The 21,368-nt window shown below is 41.4% G+C and overlaps 1 protein-coding gene across 1 annotated transcript in view; it reads left to right on the top strand.

The window, feature by feature from the left end:
• The window catches only part of LOC139742442 (A disintegrin and metalloproteinase with thrombospondin motifs 7-like), a 177,026-nt gene that overhangs the window by 14,210 nt on the left and 141,448 nt on the right, over positions 1-21,368 (top strand). The window contains exons 4-6 of the mRNA XM_071652981.1: positions 6,311-6,474; positions 7,077-7,160; positions 8,660-8,784. Coding sequence (XP_071509082.1) covers positions 6,311-6,474; positions 7,077-7,160; positions 8,660-8,784 — 373 coding nt within the window. The remainder of the gene's footprint in view (positions 1-6,310; positions 6,475-7,076; positions 7,161-8,659; positions 8,785-21,368) is intronic.

The raw sequence follows: 21,368 nt of genomic DNA, 5'->3' as shown, positions 1-21,368 counted from the left end.
TTCAGTTTTCTCAAAATGAAAGTAAAAAATATTTCGCTACCATAAATGTTGAATACATCTATTGTAGATAAATATGTGGAGCTATTCTAAGCGAGTGGAAGAGAAGCTGTGGTATTAAAGTTATGTATATATGTGCTTGTAGAGCTTGGTCGCAAGACGAGTTAAAACCCTTTTGTAAACATTTTAGAGCAAGTTTATATCATCAGAGCGAAATGAAACCTTTCCATTGAATCCTCACTTGTTACATAAAAGTTATATTTAAAGGCACCCCATATTCTCAAAATAACACAAATGGAGTTAACTCTTTTTGCGATTTAACTCTTAATAATACATACATACCAACGGCGTAAATCCGTACTGAGGAGTGGGGGGATGATTGGCGATAGTCACCATCACCACGATTACAAGCCCATACCGGACCGGCGCAGCCCGGGGGGGGGGGGGGGGGGGGGGGGGGGGTGGGGAGCTTGCCCCCCCCCCCCCACACACACTTTACAGGGATCAAATGTCCCACTCTTTTCCATGCAAAGTGGGAGGGAAGTGGCAGCAAAAAATATGACGACTTTTTGTTCTTGTTTTTGTTTGTTTGTTTTTTCTTGTCAGCCGACTTTCGGCGGAAAATCAGACCTTAAAAGTATGAAGACTTTTTTTGTTGTTGTTTCTCTTGTCTTTTGATGTTCTTTCTTCTTGACTGACAGGCGATTTTGCCCCCCCCCTTTCAAAAACGTAGCGCAGCCCTAAATAATTCCAAAATAAATTCAATAAAATGCTAATAAGGATATCCATTTCTTGAATAACGTAGTAGATATTTTCCTGTAGCTATTGTATTCTTCAATTTTTTTGATTTAAGTCAGTAAAGCAATCATCACAGGAGCATCGTTCCGTTTTAATGATCGTGGTATTTCAGCTCTTGCTCCGCCTGTGCGACATCACTGTGAAGGCCTACTAAATAGTGGGGCCTATCACCGGCGTAGCCAGGATTTGCTCTTAGGGGGAGCGGTTAGGTGCGAGGGAGCGATGCGAGCGAGGGGGGAGGGTGTGGGAGGGGGTTTCCCCCTCCCACAGTGAGAACTATTTGCATATTGATGTTGTAAATGGTCCAATTTGATTCATTTTTTTTTGCATGTTCTATCGACTTGAAACAGTCCAACATGTTTAAGGTAGCAGTACATTTTATGTAGATTATTATTGAACAATTTTGCCTATAAAATGGTATCATTTAGAGAAACTTCTTCTCTTAATTCTTACACTGACGATCATGAATGCGATCATGAATTTTGACATTGTACAGTCCAAAAGCGGCCGTTTGTAGCTACCTGTATATATATATATTTTTCGCTTTGGAAATTAAGGGGGGCGCACCGGGCGCATTTGCTGGCAATTTAATACTGGCAGCAACAGCAGGAGAATGACATAACGATTAAATGCGAGCGAGCTTAAAAATTTTGACATTTTACGGTCCCAAAACTGCCGTTTGTAGCTACATTTTTTCGCTTTGAAAATTAGGGGGGGGGGCACCGGGCGCAACTGCTGACAATTACCCGGCAGCAACATCAGGAGAATGACATAACGATTAAATGCGAGCGAGCTTGAAATTGTTAACATTTCACAGTCCAAAAACTGCCGTTTGTAGCTATATCCTTTTCGTTTTGAAAAACAAGGGGAGGGGGGTGGCGCACCGGGCGCAACTGCTGGCAATTACCCGGCAGCAACATCAGGAGAATGGCATGACGATTAAATGCGAGCGAGCGAAGCGAGCGAGCTTGAAAATTTTGACATTTTACAGTCCAAAAACTGCCGTTTGTAGCTGTACTTTTTTCGCTTAGGAAATTAAGGGGGGTGGGGGCGCACCGGGCACAACTGCTGGCAATTACTGGCAGCAACATCAGGAGAATGACATAACGATTAAATGCGAGCAGGGAGGTGTTTCTCTTCCCACCTCCCTGATGCGAGCGAGCTTGAAAATTTGACATCTGACAGTCCCAAAACTGCCGTTTGCAGCTATATTTTTTCGCTTTGAAAAATAAGGGGGGCGCACCGGGCGCAACTGCTAGCAATTACCCGGCAGCAACATCAGGAGAATGGCATGATATTCAATGCGAGCGAGCGAAGCGAGCGAGCTTGAAAAATTTTGACATTTTACAGTCCCAAAACTGCCGTTTGTAGCTACATTTTTTCGCTTTGAAAATTAGGGGGGGGGGGGGGCCACCGGGCGCAACTGCTGACAATTACCCGGCAGCAACATCAGGAGAATAGCATAGCGATTAAATGCGAGCGAGCGATGCAAGCGAGCTTGAAAATTTTGACATTGTACAGTCCCAAAACGGCAGTTTGTAGCTATATTTTTTCGCTTAGGAAATCAAGGGGGGTGGGGGCGCACCGGGCGCAACTGCTGACAATTACTAGCAGCAACATCAGGAGAATGACATAACGATTAAATGCGAGCGAGCTTGAAAATTTTTGACATTTCACAGTCCAAAAACTGCCGTTTGTAGGTATATCTTTTTCGCTTTGAAAAATAAGGGGGGGGGGGTGGCGCACCGGGCGCAACTGCTGGTAATTACCCGGTAGCAACATCAGGAGAATGGCATGACGATTAAATGCGAGCGAGCGAAGCGAGCGAGCTTGAAAATTTTGACATTTTACAGTCAAAAAACTGCCGTTTGTAGCTGTACTTTTTTCGCTTAGGAAATTAAGGGGGGTGGGGGCGCACCGGGCGCAACTGCTGGCAATTACTGGCAGCAACATCAGGAGAATGACATAACGATTAAATGCGAGCAGGGAGGTGTTTCTCTTCCCACCTCCCTGATGCGAGCGAGCTTGAAAATTTGACATCTTACAGTCCAAAAACTGTCGTTTACAGCTATATTTTTTTCGCTTTGAAAGATAAGGGGGGCGCACCGGGCGCAACTGCTAGCAATTACCCGGCAGCAACATCAGGAGAATGGCATGACGATTCAATGCGAGCGAGCTTGAAAATTTCGACATTTTACAGTCCAAAAACTGCCGTTTGTTAGCTGTACTTTTTTCGCTTTGGAAATTAAGGGATGGGGGTGCACCGGGCGCAACTGCTGGCAATTACTGGCAGCAACAAATATCTCGTAAACACATTTATGATGTAATCTGGGGAAATTTCAATCCCAGAAGTGTATACTATTTTTTTAGGGGGGGGATCCTCCGTTAATTGAAAGTATCTAGATATCTCCTCCCACCCAAGGAACATTTGCATTTCTTTAAACTGAAGTAACAGACCTGGTGCACGCTTTGGATGAAACATTTTGAAATCTGTCAATCTAAAGTGTATTAAGTAGAAATGATTGAACGGGGAGGGTATGGGAGGGGTTAGGCCTATCCCCCTCTTACGCGAGGGAGATTTTGTAATTTCAAAAATTGAAATTCAGCCATCTTTGGGTTAAATATTTAGACAGTCTTCTATCAAAAAAGTAAGAACATTTCCACATCTCGGGAGTTACGAGGAGGAGCAAAATGATCTGTTTGTCCCCAATACCTTTCTGGGGGATCCATCCCCCTCCCCTCCATCGACGCCTCTGCATATGAGGGAGCTTTTGTAAGTGAAAGATCTGCTGCACACTCTTCGATAAATATAAGGAAATAAAACGTCAATCTCAAAAGTGTGCAAAGTCTATCGAAAGGGACCCAGTAGCTTTTGCGTATTTGTGATTGCAATTCAGCGATCCGGTGCATAATTCTGGCGGTAGTTGTCCAATTTTCCATGAAGAAAGTTCGAGATTTGTCCTCATCTCGGGAATTGCTTGGGGACAAAATGATTTGTCTCCCCCAACTTCATCCACTGCACACGATTGAACTTTTAAAGCGTTCGGTTTCGCGCGCTTGCGCTTTTTTTTCGGGGGGGGGGATATAATGGAACTTGGCAGAATAACGAAGAACGGTTTCCACAGAAGTCGAGTTGTAGTGGCAAGGTATAGTGACACACTACTTTTCCTCTGATCAAAACATTATTGAGAACAAATTGCTGGATAAAGGTGAATATAGTTTTATTCACTTGAATAAATTTATTCTGCGAGATCAGTTTGGTTAAACAAACAAGCACAGTTTTTTCTCCGTATGTGTCTCTATGACAATTTTTGTGGACCCTAATAACATAATTATGTTCCGTAATTCCTATCGACCATATAGAATATCATCTATTATGTCTAACCCCATTCCTTTGGAGAGTAAACAATAAACATTATCAGAAACGCAAGGTTATATAAGGACCGTATAGGCGGAGATTGAAAACTTGAAAGTTCATCTCGTATTGAAGGCAATTTTACCTTTTAACTTCAGTTACCTCACAGGAATAGATTAAGCAAACCGTACTTTAATTGAAGACAACCCAACGTTTACTAACTATAAATCTCGCAACATAGGTCTACATATTATCAGAGCACTTCTGAAGCCCAGGTCTATCAGATGTTAACATACTGTAGCCTTTGAAAGTTCAAACATAATTGGGCATATGATGCCGACAATTTGAATAATTTCCTGAGATTTTTTCTCAAAGATTCTTTTGTACATTTTATTACCATTTAAACACCATTCATATTTGCAGAAATCAAAATGAGTTCAGCCCTTCCTTTTCGTAGAGATAGTTATATTTATTTTGCTCACCTTTTTTCCATCTTTGTCAAGTTAATGGCTTCATATCTGTCCCCTACTAAGCACAATGACATGATAAGCAACGTTATTTTCGAACAACATTACAGGCTCATAAATACAGTTGTAAAATTCATTCAGGATCACGGCACACTTCAGGTTTTATACATTCTTACCAACGTGTGAGAATGATTTGGTAAGGTACAATATCCGTTTCAGTACTCAATTCCAAGTAGGTCCTCTTCACTGGAAAAAAAAGTGAAAATCTTTTCGTACTATTCTGGCAAACTGTTAGAATGTCTTGCCTTTTCTGTGGGATTGTTTGATTAGGGATTAAAGAATCCATTTTTCTGTTCGTGAGATGAATGTTGCATATCACTAAAATTGGCTGCGAATAAACTTGTCTTATTAATCTATTGATGTATGTTTGTTAACAGGTGAACTTTCTTGTGTTTTTTGCACATCTCCCATGAAAACAAAAATTAATCTGGTTGATAGGTCTGAACCACTAATCTAAAGCAAACGGTTCATTAGATTAAAGGAGGTACTTGCATATGGCAAAATATGGGAATCGACACCCGTTCCTTTTGTTTTTTCTTGAGGCAAACGAATTATACTAACTGAGCAAAATCACTGCCAATATGGAGAGGGTAAATGTGTTGCAATTCCTACGACTGAAACTCGTACATGGCTGTTAACGAACTCGCTTGTTATCTAGATCTTTGGGTAACTCATGCGGAGCTCGACGTGAGTCGTGTCGCGCTCGGCATGGTGCACTCGTTCACGCCTACGTCCATGGCCCTACAGACTGTGTTGCATCAAGGAGGTGGGAAGAGCACCTCACTGGTTGCATGCAGCTGGTTGCTATCTGGTTGTGTGACTACTATAGTAGTTCAACATCCGAAGCATGCATTACGGTCGATATTGCTCTACATGCATTGGCGTGCGAGAGAAGTACGCGAGCGCTGCTAGCACTGTTCAGCAGTATGCTCTCGTCACGAGGCGGGCGTGCGAACGTCATGGCTCATGCATTACAGTATGTAGCCTATAACCTAGGTGGGGGGATGCAGCTGGTCTGATGCGATGAAACTACGAACAGTGGATGCGCGCGAATACACCGCCTATGATCCAGTTGTTTGTCGTTGTTTTCTTATTTTTTTTTAATCGGTGGCAGTCTTCTTATACGGGAAAAAACAAACTGCCACCGATCGTGGCGCCTAGCGGACGCGGTATATGCGTCCACTATTCGTAGTCTCGCCGCATCAGATGTATCGCTTGGCAAAGACAATTATCTCGCTGCACCTAACGTTTAGCTTAACAGCAAATTACAAAGACAATTACTGCATTCTCCGCCTAGATTATAGGCTATGCAATAATCCATCATGCTGAAATCAATATCACCACTTTTCTTTTTATTTGTTTTTTTGTTCCTACATCTTTTTCTTGGGAGGATTTCAGGGGGGATATTTGTACAGGCCACCCCCCCCTCCTTCAAAAGTGGGGGGGGGGATATATCCCCCATCCCCTCGGGATTTACGCCCATGATACATACATACATACATACATACATATTATATTTAAATATCGTGTCACAGTCTTGTGCCACGGCTTTGTGTCGCAGTTTTGGTCATGTAAATTTCGCAAGCGACACAATGCAGATCAAAGTGTGAGAATGTTTGTTCCCGGAATTTAGATACTAGACAAAGTTTTCCATCGAGAAAAGAGTTCCGGGGACGTGGTCGTAGGTCAGTGAGCAGGGAGTGGACTGTAGAGGCGATGGTGGTCGTCGACCACACTATGACGGAGTACTACAGAGACCAGCACATCGAGACCTACGTATTAACGATCATGAACATGGTAAGATTTAAGGATTTCCCATTTTTCTCACATTTCATCAGTTCAGGGCATACTTGACGGACTATCTATTATCAATGTCATTGAATGAATTTTCGATCAAAGTATCCACAAATCCATTATGAAATATACGTTAAACCTTAGAGATATCTTGAAAAGTAGTATTTTTATATCACATTTTACATTATAATTAGAATTACGATATCACCCTCTTTCCATGTGTTGATATATATGTGTTAACAAGTAAAAAAAAAAGAACAAGGGACTTCACAGACTCAATCGCAAGCGAAATATAAATAGAAAGTTTTTCCTTTGTTGTTGAATTCACTCGTCCATGGAATACTGATGTAATTTAAGAGATACCCTAACAACATGGCGAATTGACAATCATTTCGGTTTTTTAAATGAGTCACATGTTCTGAGTAAAATTTGTTATAACTTCCTTCATGTTCGAAAGAAATGACTTTTTTATTATTTCTAAAAGTCAAAGCTCAGCATCTCGGGTCGATATCAACTTAATGATAAGCATTCAAGAGATACCGCCTTTTGCCGATGTACCCGTCATTCTATGAATTGAGAAATACCCTTCTAATCGTTTTTTCCAGGTTGCCAGCCATTATCATGAACCTAGCATAGGCAACTCCATAGATGTCGTTCTGGTCCGTTTGATTCTATTAGAAGAAGAACAGGTGAGAACTTGGATTCGGGATGGCTACTGCAGACCTGTTGAATCCTAGCACAACCACATAAAACTTTTTTTATGTCTTAGCATGTTCTGTTATCGTTCTTGTAGGGGGGGGGGTGTTGTATTCTGAAAATTGTGTGTATGAAGAAAATGTCATTGTCAACAACAACAACACAAATCAATGAGCTCGCCTTAGTCTAATCATGGACCTTATACACATGGACATTCATCGTATCGTTAATTAATTCATGCACCCGTACATCTCAAAAGCGCCACAAAGACATTTTTGGCATGCTTCACTGCTTTGATCCCATGATCGTCACCGCCAGCAAGCCGGGAGAAGAACAAGACGGAGATTCGAGAAATCTAAAACTATATGCGCAGAAGAAAATAACTCACAAAAATCAAGTAAAGTGAATGTGCACTTGTGGTGTATGTTAGGAAATCATACCTCAAACGATTTTGCTTGGGAGAAACAGGCAGTTTTTAAAACAAAGCTAACATTTTGGCAGAATGATTGTCATTTGTGATCTTAATATTTCACTTTTCTCCAGCTTATTCCAGAGCAAAAAGGGACGGTAATGATTGAGAAGAGATATATCCTGCCATTAGGCAAGGTCTTATGCGTGTGCGAAAATGTGCGAATCAGCAATTACCCATCTTTTGACACAAAATTTCTAATGATCTCAGGTTTTCTGCTCCTCATCATCTGTATTTATTTGCGTCTGAAAAAAGGGCACATCAGCGAAACAAGGCTGAAATGAGAGAATAGATTCTTTTGTTAGTGACGATACATGATCACACAATCGTTATTGTCCAGACACCTGAATGTACTCATTAAGATGCACATAATCAGGTGTCGGCGACGATCATTACATCCAAGAAAGACTGCAGTGAACAGTCCATGTATATTAGATCCATGGTGTAATAGACCTGTTCGTTATTTCACTTTGCGCATGAGCAGAAAAGGTCATTTGTACCAACAGGCATTTTGGTTTGTTAATTCACTGAGATAAGCATCTGTAATGTGATGATTATACATGTGATCCTTATTTACATGGTGCTTGCCAGCACATCCACCTGACAGCAACCCTGGTATTTGGCAATATGAAAACAAAAGGGTTGTTATTGCATTCAATTCAAAACAATGAAATGGATTCCTGCTGAAATGCCAACTGGGGGACTATTTTGGTCACCTGTCCCAAACGAAAGTTCATTCTTTGTTTGAATTCCATAAATTGTTACTTCGGGCAAGCTTTGAAAACAAGTGAAGTGCCCAACCAAGAAAAAAGAAAGGCCATTTGTACCAATGTGTACATGAGCTAATTTCAAACTTGCTGGTTATAGTCAATTCTGAAATATTATGTCCACATTGCTCTCTTTCTGTGATCTAAATGGGCATTATGTAGTATTAATATCCACTTCAATAACAGTTCATACCGCGCAAATCTAGACTTGCTACGTATGTCTATAAGCACACGGTATCCTTTCCTACCTGACCAGGATGACCTGGAGATCACCAATCATGCCGACCACACGCTAGATAGTTTCTGTAAGTGGCAACAGAAGTACAACCCCAAAGGCGATGACGATCCGCTTCATTACGACAATGCCATTCTCCTGACGAGGTGAATTTACTAACAAACTTAAGCTAGCTATCGCTTTGAAATTATGCGCTATTGCTTGGTGACATTCTAGTTAGTACTTATTCGTTTTATTTTGTTTTGTTTTTCCAATTTTCTTTCATGAATATAGACCCCGTTTACAGTGCAGGGCTTGGTAAAGTGGAAGGCGCTGCCCGGGCTTTTAATTAAAACCTTTCAATATTTTGTCGTAGTGTTGCACTGCTTGTAAACAAACGACTGTTATTGGGAGCGCGCCGGTCGCAATTTGGTACCGCATTTGGTCCAGTTTGCGTTTACAGTGAGAAAAGGTCGGGCTCGGCCGCGGCCGAGACTACCTCCAGAGCTTGGCCAAATGCGCGGCCGATTTTGGTACCGCATTTGGCCTTTCGCGCGTTTACAGTGAAATAAAGGCCGGGCTATGCCCCGGCCGAGCCCGACCCTTTCACTCACTGTAAATGGGGTCTAACTTTTGTCATTAGCTCACCTGAGCCGAAGCTCAAGTGAGCTATTGCGATCGCTCTTCGTCCGGCGTCCGGCGTCCGGCGTCCAGCGTCCGTCGCGCGTCGTGCATAGGATCTCGATTCCTTCATATTGGCACCATGCTCCTCCTTGGAGGGCTCTAGGAGGGCCCAACCCACCCCTGTTAAGAAATATTTACAGATCTTCTCTCTCTCTTAAAAAAAAAAAGAAGTGATAGAGCTACATAGTACAATGAGTTAATACATTGATTCTTGTAGTTTCAAGTTTGTTCATGGTGGAATCAGGGGTGCGCCCCCCCCCCCCCCCTTGGGACTGGGGGGGGGGGGGCGGGTGGATGGGTAGGATGGGTCCAAATGAGGACTTAGATTTTACATGTTCATGTTATTCTTGAAAACCCTGCATGAATTTTTACCAAACCTGGCAGGCAGCATTCCTAGGGGGATATGATTTTGATTCTTTCAAATTGGCACCATGCCCCACCTTGGAGGGGGTCCAACCCACCCCCATGAAGGAATCTTTAAAGATCTTCTCTTAAACCAGACGTGATAGAGCTAAATAGTACAATGAGTTAGTACAATGATGACTGTAGTTTCATGTTTACTGTTGGTTGAATCAGAGGTGCCCCCCCCCACCCCCATGGGCCCGGGGGGGGGGGGGGGGGATGGGATGGGTCCAAATGAGGACTTAAATTGTACATGTTCATGTTATTCTTGAAAACCCCTGTATGAATCTTCACCAAACCTGGCAGGTAGCATCCCTAGGGGGATATGATCTCGATTCCTTCAAATTGGCACCATGCCCCACCTTGGAGGGGGTCCAACCCACCCCCATGAAAGAATCTTTAAAGATCTTCTCTTAAACCAGACGTGATAGAACTAAATAGTAAAATGAGTTAGTACATTGATGACTGTAGTTTCAAGTTTATTTTGGTGAATCAGGGGTGCCCCCCTTGGAACCGGGGGTGGGTGGGATGGATCCAAATGAGGACTTAAATTGTACATGTTCTTCTTGAAAACCCCGGGATGAATTTTCACCAAACTTGGCAGTTAGCATACCTAGCAGTTAGAATCTCAATTTGTTCAACTGGGCACCATGTGATGGGATAGCAAGTGGACACCACGCTCTCAGCTCTCAGAGCTGCCCCGTTCCAAGTTTGCAATAGGGAGTTTTCGCAAGCACGACGCGGCCGGGAGTTGAGTGTGCCGCGTGCAAATTTCTCTTCTGCGCATGATCAAATCCAAGAAACGTCCCGCCCTGGGGAAAACGAGGACGGTACTCGGCCAAAATAGCGTTCGGCCCCGATTCTGGGCAGGAGTGAGCCAGCCAGCCAGCCAGTCAATCAGCGATCTTGTCCCCACGCCTCCATCCTGCACAGGAAAGCGAAACTGCTTTTTGGACGGGAGTCCGAGTACGGGGACTGTCACAGCTGATTGCTTCCGCGTATTTTTGGTCTTCCCGTCGTGCAGCGAAAACTCCCTAATGTTCTTAGGTAAGAATCTGCAAGAATGCATGAAAGGTGAACTTGCGATACTCAGGTGAGCGCGAGACCCCCGGGTCTTTTGTTAGTACTTAGAATGTGTCCTATCTCCATTGCAAAACAAATCCACATCGGTATTTTTTCCCCCCGGTAACCCGCGGTTACAAGCTTTGCTTTTGCGGTTCCCTCATGTTTCACATGTTATGTTAATTGTCTTTTATGTACATATATGCTGACACACTTTAAATCATATTATGTATCTTGCTTTTTTCTTGCTTAATATATATATTATATATATATATATATAATATATATCACCAGCAAAGCTTGCAAGGAGACGTGGCTGTCTCTGTGCAAAGCACCCCTTTAATTAAGTTTTCCGGCTCAGCCCTTCTTCAGAATCTACAATGACAATAACAACAAATAAACAAACTGAACCTCAGTGTAAAATCATACGAAACTTAACTAAACTTAATTATTTCCATTAAAAAATGTACTAAACATAGCAATGTATACAAATCATACAACATTCCAAACATTTTTAACAATTCCCAATAACAAACAAACATAATATTACTAAATACAATCACAAAACGGAACTTACTCTGTTACTGCTCGGTACGGTCTTATATGTTGTCTGTTTGACGATTGTAGCCGGGTGTGTATTTTATTTGTGTGTGTATGGGGGGGGGGGGTTATTCTGTACCGAGGCTCGTTCTCATTTATTCTATAATAAACTAAAAATAGGCCAACTATTTTTTGAAACATTCAACAATATAAAAAACTTTCAAAATTTAATACAATTTCTACACATTAACACATCCGCATACATAAAAATTCATACACATAACTCTAGTTGCCCACATACCTACGTACATACCTCCACGTTACTTTCTTTTTCCATTCAACCTTCCAAATAATACCTATACAATTAATACATTACATATTATATATCTACAAGCATTTACGCGAAATAAGAAGTGTGTTAATGTGACGAAATTATAATTAAATTTTGGACGTTTTTTATGCTGTTGGATGTTTCAAAAAAGTTAGTATTTATAGTTTATTATTAATTAAATGGGAGCGAGCCTCAGTACAGAACATTCCCCCCCCCCATACACACAAACATATGATATACACCCAGCTGCAATCTTTACACAGAAAACATATAAGACCGTAACTGTAGTGTCGTAAGAGACATGCATTACACACTTGGCGTTCTATGGGCAGTTAATTGTACTGTCGTAATAGACATGCATTACACACTTAGCGTTCCATAGGCAGTTCATCGTAGTGTCGTAATAGACATGCATTACACACTTGGCGTTCCATAAGGTGTTGGAAAGCATGGCGTCGAAGTTATGATTAAAACGAGTACACCGTACTGTTTTGAACTGTAAAGCAATGCCTTTAACTGTGTCCTTGATTCAACATTTGTACTCTACATTGGCGACGAAGGACTGGGCAAACGATGGCCACATTTACAATTCCACCGCCTCCAAATCTGGACATTGATTCTTCAAATCTTGCGACCAATTTCAAAAAGTTCAAGCAGGCCTTCTGTAACTTCGAGCTTGCTACGGGGATAGCGACCCGAGACGACTCGCTGCGGGTGGCGACTCTGCTAGCCGTGATTGGGCAGCGAGCAGTCGACCTGTACAATACGTTTACCTGAGCTGACGAAGCAGATTCCGGGAAATAATAAAATGGGAGGGTAATTGACAAGTTTGAACAGCATTGTAAGGGGCATGCTAATACTACCTATGAACCGTACATCTTCAAAACGAGAGTGCCAAGAGAGGGTGAATCATTTGAGAGCTTTGTCACATCTCTGATATCGTTAGCAGAAGCGTGTGAATTTGGAACATTGACAGCGTCTCTCATAAGGGACAGAATAATCCTAGGCATGAAAAATGCTAACATTCGTCAACGACTCCTGCGTGAAGCGAAATGGTCTTCAGACCAAGCCATCACACTTGTCAGAGCAGCTGAAGTAGCTACCGCCCATGAGAGTGAGATAACAAAGAGCAGTGGGTGTGTTCGTGATACTTCTGATGTGCACTACGTCAAGCACAAACAGCCACGTCAGAAACTTGCTAAACATGCTAAAGCTACGCATGAGGAGAACTCAAAGAGTCAAATCTGTCGCAACTGTGGTGACAGATATCCTTATATTGATCGCCCATGTCTAGCACAAGGAAAAAACTGCTCACTTTGCAAGAAGCAAAATCATTTTGCAAGAGTGTGTAAAACCAGGTTGAAACAACAAGCTGAGATCAACCTTGTGGAACAGACACCACAACACTCACAGTCGCTACCGCAATCACAACCATCCCCACAAGCAGCCCAAAATGGTTCACCTAACGAGGACTATTTGTTCGCTCTAAGCCCATCATATGAGAGTAATCAATTACTCAAAGCATTCGTGCTAATCAATGATGTCAAGACTACAGCTACCATTGACACAGGGGCGTCAGTGAACATTATGAGTCGAGAAACTCTGAACACCATGTGCAAGAAACAGATACCCCTCGAACCTACAGACAGACAAGTCTATGCATTTGATGCCTACAGTCAAATCGATGTTCTGGAGAAAATCTCGCTGCCAGGAAGTCACAAAGCGCAGATACTAGGTGTTTCAAATTTTTTTTCCACTTTTGATTCTTAATAATTAAATAACTATATATCAGATAACACTGTCATTGATATGAGTGATAGCTGTATAGTGTACAATTTTGTTGGAGTTGGTTTGGATATGAAAGCATAAATCAGTTTCATGAAATCCATGATCAATTTCACAGTTAGGTTCCAGATTTCGCTCTATTTCGAACCCTGTGTACAAAACTTTCACTTTGCACAGGGGTCAGTGGGTGTGTATGGGAGTATGTGGTTAAAACCCTGACAATGGTCCTGAACAATGGCCAGGGTTTGAACGCTTTATTATTCATTCATGAGAAATTCCACTACCACAGCTAGTCTTTATTCGTTCTGAAATGTGGTGTTTGCAAGCACATGGAAACGTGTGCTTACTTTTTTCATGTGCGTGCATTTTACCCTTTACCGTGCATGAAATTAGACTAGCAGTGCCCAGGGCAATCCACAAGAATTATTGATTAAGCATTCATGTGCCTGGGATCGCGAGACTGACGCCTAGTCAACACATGGTCCAGGCATGTCCATTGTTCAGGGCCATTGTCAGCACACACTCACATACACATCATTAGTTCCTGTGCAAAGTTCAATTTTTGTACAGAGGGTTAAAATTTGACCAAAATCTGAAACCTTACTTCAAAATCATTCTTAGATTTAATGAAACTGATTTATGCTTTCACACTCAAATTACCTTCAACAAAATTATACACTATTCAGCTATTACTCATATCAATAACAGTTTTATCGGACGAACAGTTTTTGAACTATTTATGATCAAAAGTTGGAAAAGTTTTTTGAAACACCTAGTACAAAAGGCTGTAGTCTTCATTACAGAGCATAGTGGTCCTACACTGTTACGTCTGAACACTGCGAAAGAGCTCCACATGATCGCTGTTACATACAATATTTATGCCACACCATCGATCATCGACGAATTCAGTGATTGATTTGTTGGAGTTAGCAGTTGTTACATGCAAACTGCACGTAGATCCTTCCATTACGCCTGTCACTGAGCCGCACCGCAGGATCACCGTTTCACGACAGGGAACATGTCGAAGCTGAACTGAAACGTTTACAAGACTTGGACATCATTGAGCCTGTGCATAGTAAGCCTACGCCATGGTATCCCCAATTCGAGTTGTGCCTAAAAAGCAACCAGGCAACATCCTGATCTGTGTGGACATGCGTGCAGTAAACAAAGCTGCATACATACAATATTTATGCCACACCATCGGTCATCGACGAATTCAGTGATCGATTTGTTGGACTCGGCAAGTTAGCAGGTGTTACATGCAAACTGCACGTAGATCCTTCCCTTACGCCTGTCACTCAGCCGCAACGCAGGATACCGTTTCGCGACAGGGAACATGCCGTAGTTGAACTGAAACGTTTACAAGACTTGGACATCATTGAGCCTGTGCATAGTAAGCCTACGCCATGGTATCCCCAATTCGAGTTGTGCCTAAAAAGCAACCAGGCAACATCCTGATCTGTGTGGACATGCGTGCAGTAAACAAAGCTATTGAGAGAGAGCGGCATGTCACGCTAACACTCGATGACATATGAATGGTGCTACAGTGTTCAGTGAGCTGGTTCGAAATGCACGCTACCACCAGATTGAACTAGATCAAGCATCAAGCATCATCTCACGGTCTTCTCCACCCATGTTGGGTTGTCTCAGTATAAGCGGTTGAATTTTGGAGTTAATAGCGGAGCAGAACGATTACAAAATCTGATACAATCAGCCCCAGCCGGTCTGCAGGGTGTGATCAACATCGGTGATGACGTATTGGTATAATATGCCAATAATCAGCAACAACACAATGAACGGCTTGTGAAGTATGCAGCGTCTGAGAAGAACTTAACTCTGAATGTAATCGCGACAAATGCGAATTCAACAAATCTTCAGTTGAGTTCTTTGGGCACATCTTCAGCTCATCAGGTGTTTCGCCAAGTCCCACAAAAGTCCAATCATTGATCGAGGCGACACCTCCTAGCAATCGGGAAGATGTTCGCAGCTTCCTTGGCTTAGGAACATACTGTGAGAGATTCATCCCAAACCTTGCATCTCTTTCTGAGCTACTACGTGATCTGACCAGACAGAACGTTCCGTAGTCATGAGATGAGCGTCACGCTTTGATGACATTAAGCAAGCGATCGCACAGCACTGTCACATGGCATAGTTCGACACTTCAACTGCGGTTGTCATCGATGCTAGTCCCGTTGGGCTATGTGCTATGCTAGTACAAAGCAGTGAGCGAAGCAGACAAAATCATAGCACTAGCGAGCCGTTCACTTACAGCTGTGGAGAAACGATATTCGCAGACTGAACGCGAAGCCTTAGCAGTAACATGGGGCATCGCACACCTCCACCTCTACTTGTATGGCAGCAAGTTCACGGTGATCACAGATCATAAGCCGTTAGTGCCACTGTTCAACAAGTCTCATTCATCTCCATCAGCAAGAATAGAGCGATGGATGCTGCATCTTTCAGCAGTATGATTTTGCGCTAGAATACCAACCAGGTGCAACCCACCCTGCCGACTTTTTGTCGCGACATCCGTCACCGAGCACATCCACCGTTGATCCAAACGCAGAAAAGCACATTAACTTCATCGTCGAAAACGCAGTGCCGAAATCGATAAGCATTGTTGAGATAGTCGAAGCAACCGCATCTGATGCTGTCTTACAAGCGTGTATAAAAGCTGTCGAAGAGAATAGCTGGTATTCGATCGCACAAGAGCTGCAGTGTTTGAAAAACGTAAAGAATGAGCTCAGCGAAACGAAAGACGGAAAAGTGCTACTACTTGATCAGAGTGTGGTTTCCCGGTTTCGACTAACGCGTGGAAGAAAAGATCAGTCAATGTATTCCATGCCAAGCAACAAGCAGTTCAACTACGCGTGAACCAATCCAAATGTCAGCACTTCCAACACATGCTTTGAAAAAAGTCGGTATTGGTTTCTCAGATCTGCCAACCGGTTAGCAGCTACTTGTCATCATCGATGATTATAGCCGATTTCCAGTGGTTGAGATTCTTACATCTACTTCGAGTAAAGCGATTATTCCTCACTGAGATCGCATATTCGCATTGTTCGGTATTCCAGGAGTTGTACGCACTGACAACAGACCACCTTTGAACAGCGAATACTTCATGCAGTTTGCACAGTATACTTAAGATTCCGACATCTTAGAGTCACACCACAATGGCCACTGGAAAAAGAAGTTGTTCGCACAGCAACCACAGAGCATAAGTCTTTGAAACAAGAGCTCTATACGTTTCTGAGGAACTACAGAGCTACTCCACATAGCACATCTGGGGCACCACCAGCGACGGTAATGTTCCAGCGTCCAATCCGCACCCGCTTACCTGAACTTCAGTTGCATGCAGAAAATGACAGCGAAACTCGCAATCGCCATAAGTCCATGAAAGAGTAGCAGAAAACAAACGCAGAAAAGCATCAAAGAATCAGAAAATCGAAAATAAGTATGTCCTGGTCAAGCGCAGCCGCATTTACACCTACTAACATCGCAATTTTTAAAATCGCGATATTTTGGTTCTACCGTTTACACTCGCGCAAAAGCATGCGAAGTTTGAGCTTCACGAAACATCGCGATTTTTTGGTCGGTAGTGCGCATGTGTAATTGACCTCTTTTCAACACGGTAGCTGAGTGGAAGCGCGTGCTATTCTGTTCGTTTTCACTGCAGTGGTGCTTAGTGCAGTATATTTTGTTCACAGCCAGCTGGTTGGAACGTTGAGCCAGGGCTTTCTATCAGTACAATGCACACATAAATTTGTATTTCTCGAGAGTGTTTACTTATGGTAAAACACATACGTATCACATACGTAGTAGGTGTGTAAAACTTCATCTAAGTATGGAAAAGTTGATGAAAGCAGCATTCTAAAGGATCATGAAATTTCGCCGATATGACGAAAGTGAGAAGTAGGACTTGGAAGTGAGGACTGGTATTTTATCAGGCGACAGCAAGAACTCGCCATTGTTTAACCGACACTTGTTACGTACTCCTGTATTCACAAACATCGTATACCGAGAGCAGTATGGGCACTCCCACAATCAACGCATTTCTGGGAGAACATTATTTTGTTAAGTCGTCATGGGGTGATAATACGTGGTTGGAAAACTTCAGGTTTACTACTAATTGTCACATACTAGTTTCATCAGGGAGAGGGAGGTGAGAGACCACGAGCCGATCGAGGATCGGCCGTTTAGACCTGTTCACTTTACCATGTACTAGTACTCTGGCCAGTGACCGACTCTCTACACGTTCCAAACAGGTATCGGGAGCGCGCGTAAACTCCCGGTGCAATCCGATACCGAAAGTCATGTGGTGAAAAATCGCGACATTTTTGCAGCTTGGGTTTACACTCGCTAACTTCGCCTCAAACTTCGCGATGTTTCAAGAAATCGCACTCCGGCTGGCGATTTTTCTGGCGATGTTTCGAGGGTGTTTGGGTGTAGTTGCTTAACAACTTGCACCCAAATGTCGCGATTTTAGAAATATCGCGATTTTTCCAAGCAAGTGTAAATACACCACTCCGTTCGACACCAGACCATTAAAGGTCATAGCGATTAATGGCTCACAAATTGTTGCATCTCGAGGTTCAAACCACATAACGCGACACTCATCATGCTTCAAAGTCTTGGGAGGTCAGTGTGATATTCATGCTGAAACAGACGACTACGATGAGGCACCATTGTCACAAATCGCAAACCCCATCCCAACTCCTCCTTTGGTAGGACGAAGAAATCCGCCACGTGATCGTGCTCCACCTAGATATCTGAATGACTATTATACCGGACTGTGTAATTCACAAGAACGAAAAAAACTATTTCAACAATGTTGATTCATTGCACAACATGTATTATGTTCACATTAACATTACCATGTTGTTGAGGAGATACACATTCTCAATTAGTTCAAGGTCAGCATGATTGGCTTTAAAGGGTGTGTACAGTTCTGGTTGAGGTGAGGATTTAGCTTTTAACGTTTTGCGAGATATTCAGAAACCACTCTATGAGATGTCAACGAGCATGCAATTCTAAGGGGTATCAAAAGTTTGTTTGATGAAAAATCGGTTTGGAAGTGGCTGAGATATCCAAAAACAAGGTGAAACAAAGAGATCCTAATAAATGGCGTGGCCTGTCGCCTTTTATTATTACTTTTTTTGATATCTCAGCCATTTGAAAACCAATTTTCATCAAATTAACGTTGAATCCTTCTTAGAATTACATGCTCTTTCATACTTCATAAGAGATTTTTCATTATCTCACTTAGTAATGTTATAAACCTGACTCCCCACCTCAACCAGTACTGTATGGTCCCTTTAACCTCAAAATTTGGTACGCTGTATCAGCTTCTGCAAATGCATGCAAATGTACTGATGAAAGCATTATTGTGATAAAAAAGCATTGGTTCAGTGAAATGTAAAATAAAGATTGAAGTAGTCATAAAGTGAATGCTAGAATGGATTTATCAGTTGATTCATATTTGAAGAAAGCAAACAAAATGCAATGTGTCATTTTAGATACATTTTTTCATTCCTCATTGACACATTACACAGGTTCGAGAATTAGAAAGAAAGAAAGAAAGAAAGAAAGACAATTGACAAGTGTCTTCATGTTTGTATATAAACTTACAAAAAAAGAGGACATTCAACGTATTGTGTGAAAGGAAATGTTATAAGGAAGAAAGTCACTTCCCATCTGCGCATGTAATCCTTAAAATTCACCATACATGTACATGTGTACTACCATATTGTGCTGGAAAATACGCGCATATGAATGTCACAGAGAAAGTTGTATGATGGAAAATGGTTATTTGTCTATCATATCATGTTATGTAAAAGTACATGTGCATGAATGTTGAAAAAAAAGTTTAGTTTTTCATAGTGTGTTGTTCAAAAGAAGGTCACTCATTATGCATACACATCAAGAAAGGAAGGCTGTTAGATGTTTTAAAGAGAAAAGTCTCTCTGTGTGGTTGAAATCAGACAAAAGAAAGTTTGTTTTGTAGTTTAGTTCGCTTGAAACAAAACAGTTATAGTTTTCTTACATTTTAAGCACTTTGTTTCGCATGTCAAACAAGAGAAAGAAAGAAACAAGATAGGGTTTCCAATTATACCAATAAAAACAATAACAGCAACAACTCAACATAGGTTTATACTCTCTTCTAGGCGCAATGCTAGTGTTTATTATCATGACCAAATGCATGGATGATTTACAGATGATATTTGTGAGATTGCATTTTATAACTGAGGCAATCATTATGTAACACATTTTATAATATTCACGTATAAGAGGATCATAAAATGATTATGCAAATCATAATTATTGCTGTGCTTTTATTAAGTTTTTGCATGTTAGTATGCCTTAGTTCAGTAACTGACAAAAGTTTATTACACAGTGTCTATCTTCATATTTGGATGTTATAGATCAAATCAAATATCTGTATAGTTGAGTTCAATCCGCAAGTTAGGAGGATTGTAGTGTCGCAATAGATATGCATTACACACTTGGCATTCCATAAGTAGTTGGAAAGCATGGCATCGAAGTTATGATTAAAACGAGTACACCGTACTGTCTTGAACTGTAAAGCAATGCCTTTAACTGTGTCCTTCAACTGTGTCGATTCAACACTTGCACTCTACAGTACCGACCAGTAACAGAGTAAGTTCCGTTTTGTGATTGTATTTAGTAATATTATGTTTGTTTGTTATTTGAAATTGCTAAAAAAGTGTGTAATTTTGCATGATTTGTATTTATTGTTTTGTTTAATACATTTTTGAATTAGTTAAGTTTAATATGATTTTACACTGAGGTTCAATTTGTTCATATTGTTATTGTCATTGTAAATTCTAAAGAAGGGCTAAGCTTTGCTGGCAATATAATATTTAACTGTCCTTGCACCGCCTCACCATGTTTTGGTTGAGTCCATTGCTGCCTCTCTCTCTCTCTCTCTCTCTCTCTCTCTCTCTATATATATATATATATATATATATATATACATACATATTCATTATAATTATGATATAGATGTCAGGTGATATATAAAAATAAACGTGCTGGAACTGTTTACTGTGTCTCGAGTGTAAGACCAATGCAGTTTCAGTAATTGAATTCAATTCAAATTCAAAAGATAATTGTGTCACAACTATAAGATGGTGGAAAAAATTACTTCCACGTGCTTTCTCTGTTAAACTAGAGTCCATATCAATAGAAGAACGTGATTTTCCATAATTCATGGTTGTGACATTTAATGCACCATGACAACTTGTAACCCGACCCCTTTCGGTTTTCTTCAAACTCGCACAAAATGTCCTCCCAAGTATCTGACGGGAAATTCTAAAATACGATTGTATTTCGCCCCTAGGTCAAATGGTAAAATACGGCCTCCCTCAGCTACCAATGGTCGAACGACCGAGTTTAAATAAAATTTTCCATATTTGATCGACTGCTGCAGCCAAGCTTAGCATTGACGGATGGGATCTGACCACTAGTACCCGTTATTGCGCACGAGTTCACCGAAAATGGTGTTAAGCGTCAAAGTTAATGCTTTTGGGCGCTTGTTTCAAAGCTGATAACTTAAAAATTCAATTAGCATAGAACCCAATATTATGTATATTTAAATACTCTCACGGGGTGCTCTGGAGACCTACGAAAAATCGGCCAAAAAGTATGCATCTTTTTCTTGTAGGGGACCCTCAAATTTTGATTGAAAAATATTACCAAGCTCAAAGTCACAAATCACCCCTCGTCCAATCGAGGAGCGACAACAATTTTTGTGTATTGATAGACATTTACCTATGTTTTCATGAGTTACTCTCTAAAAAAATTGAATGAATATATTCACTCTTAAAGGAGTGAATACAACAAAGAGTGAATTTAGAGTGAAATTGGAGTTAATTTTGAGTGAAAATGTTCATTTTTACTCATTTTGGAGTGACCTCAGGGATCACT

The sequence above is a fragment of the Diadema antillarum genome, unplaced genomic scaffold (genome assembly GCF_040938485.1).
Source record: "Diadema antillarum isolate AM-2024a unplaced genomic scaffold, OU_Dant_1.0 seq00000999_RagTag, whole genome shotgun sequence".
NCBI lineage: Eukaryota > Metazoa > Echinodermata > Echinoidea > Diadematoida > Diadematidae > Diadema > Diadema antillarum.
The sequence above is the reverse complement of the archived record's forward strand: the minus strand, read 5'-3'. Positions and strand labels throughout refer to the sequence as shown.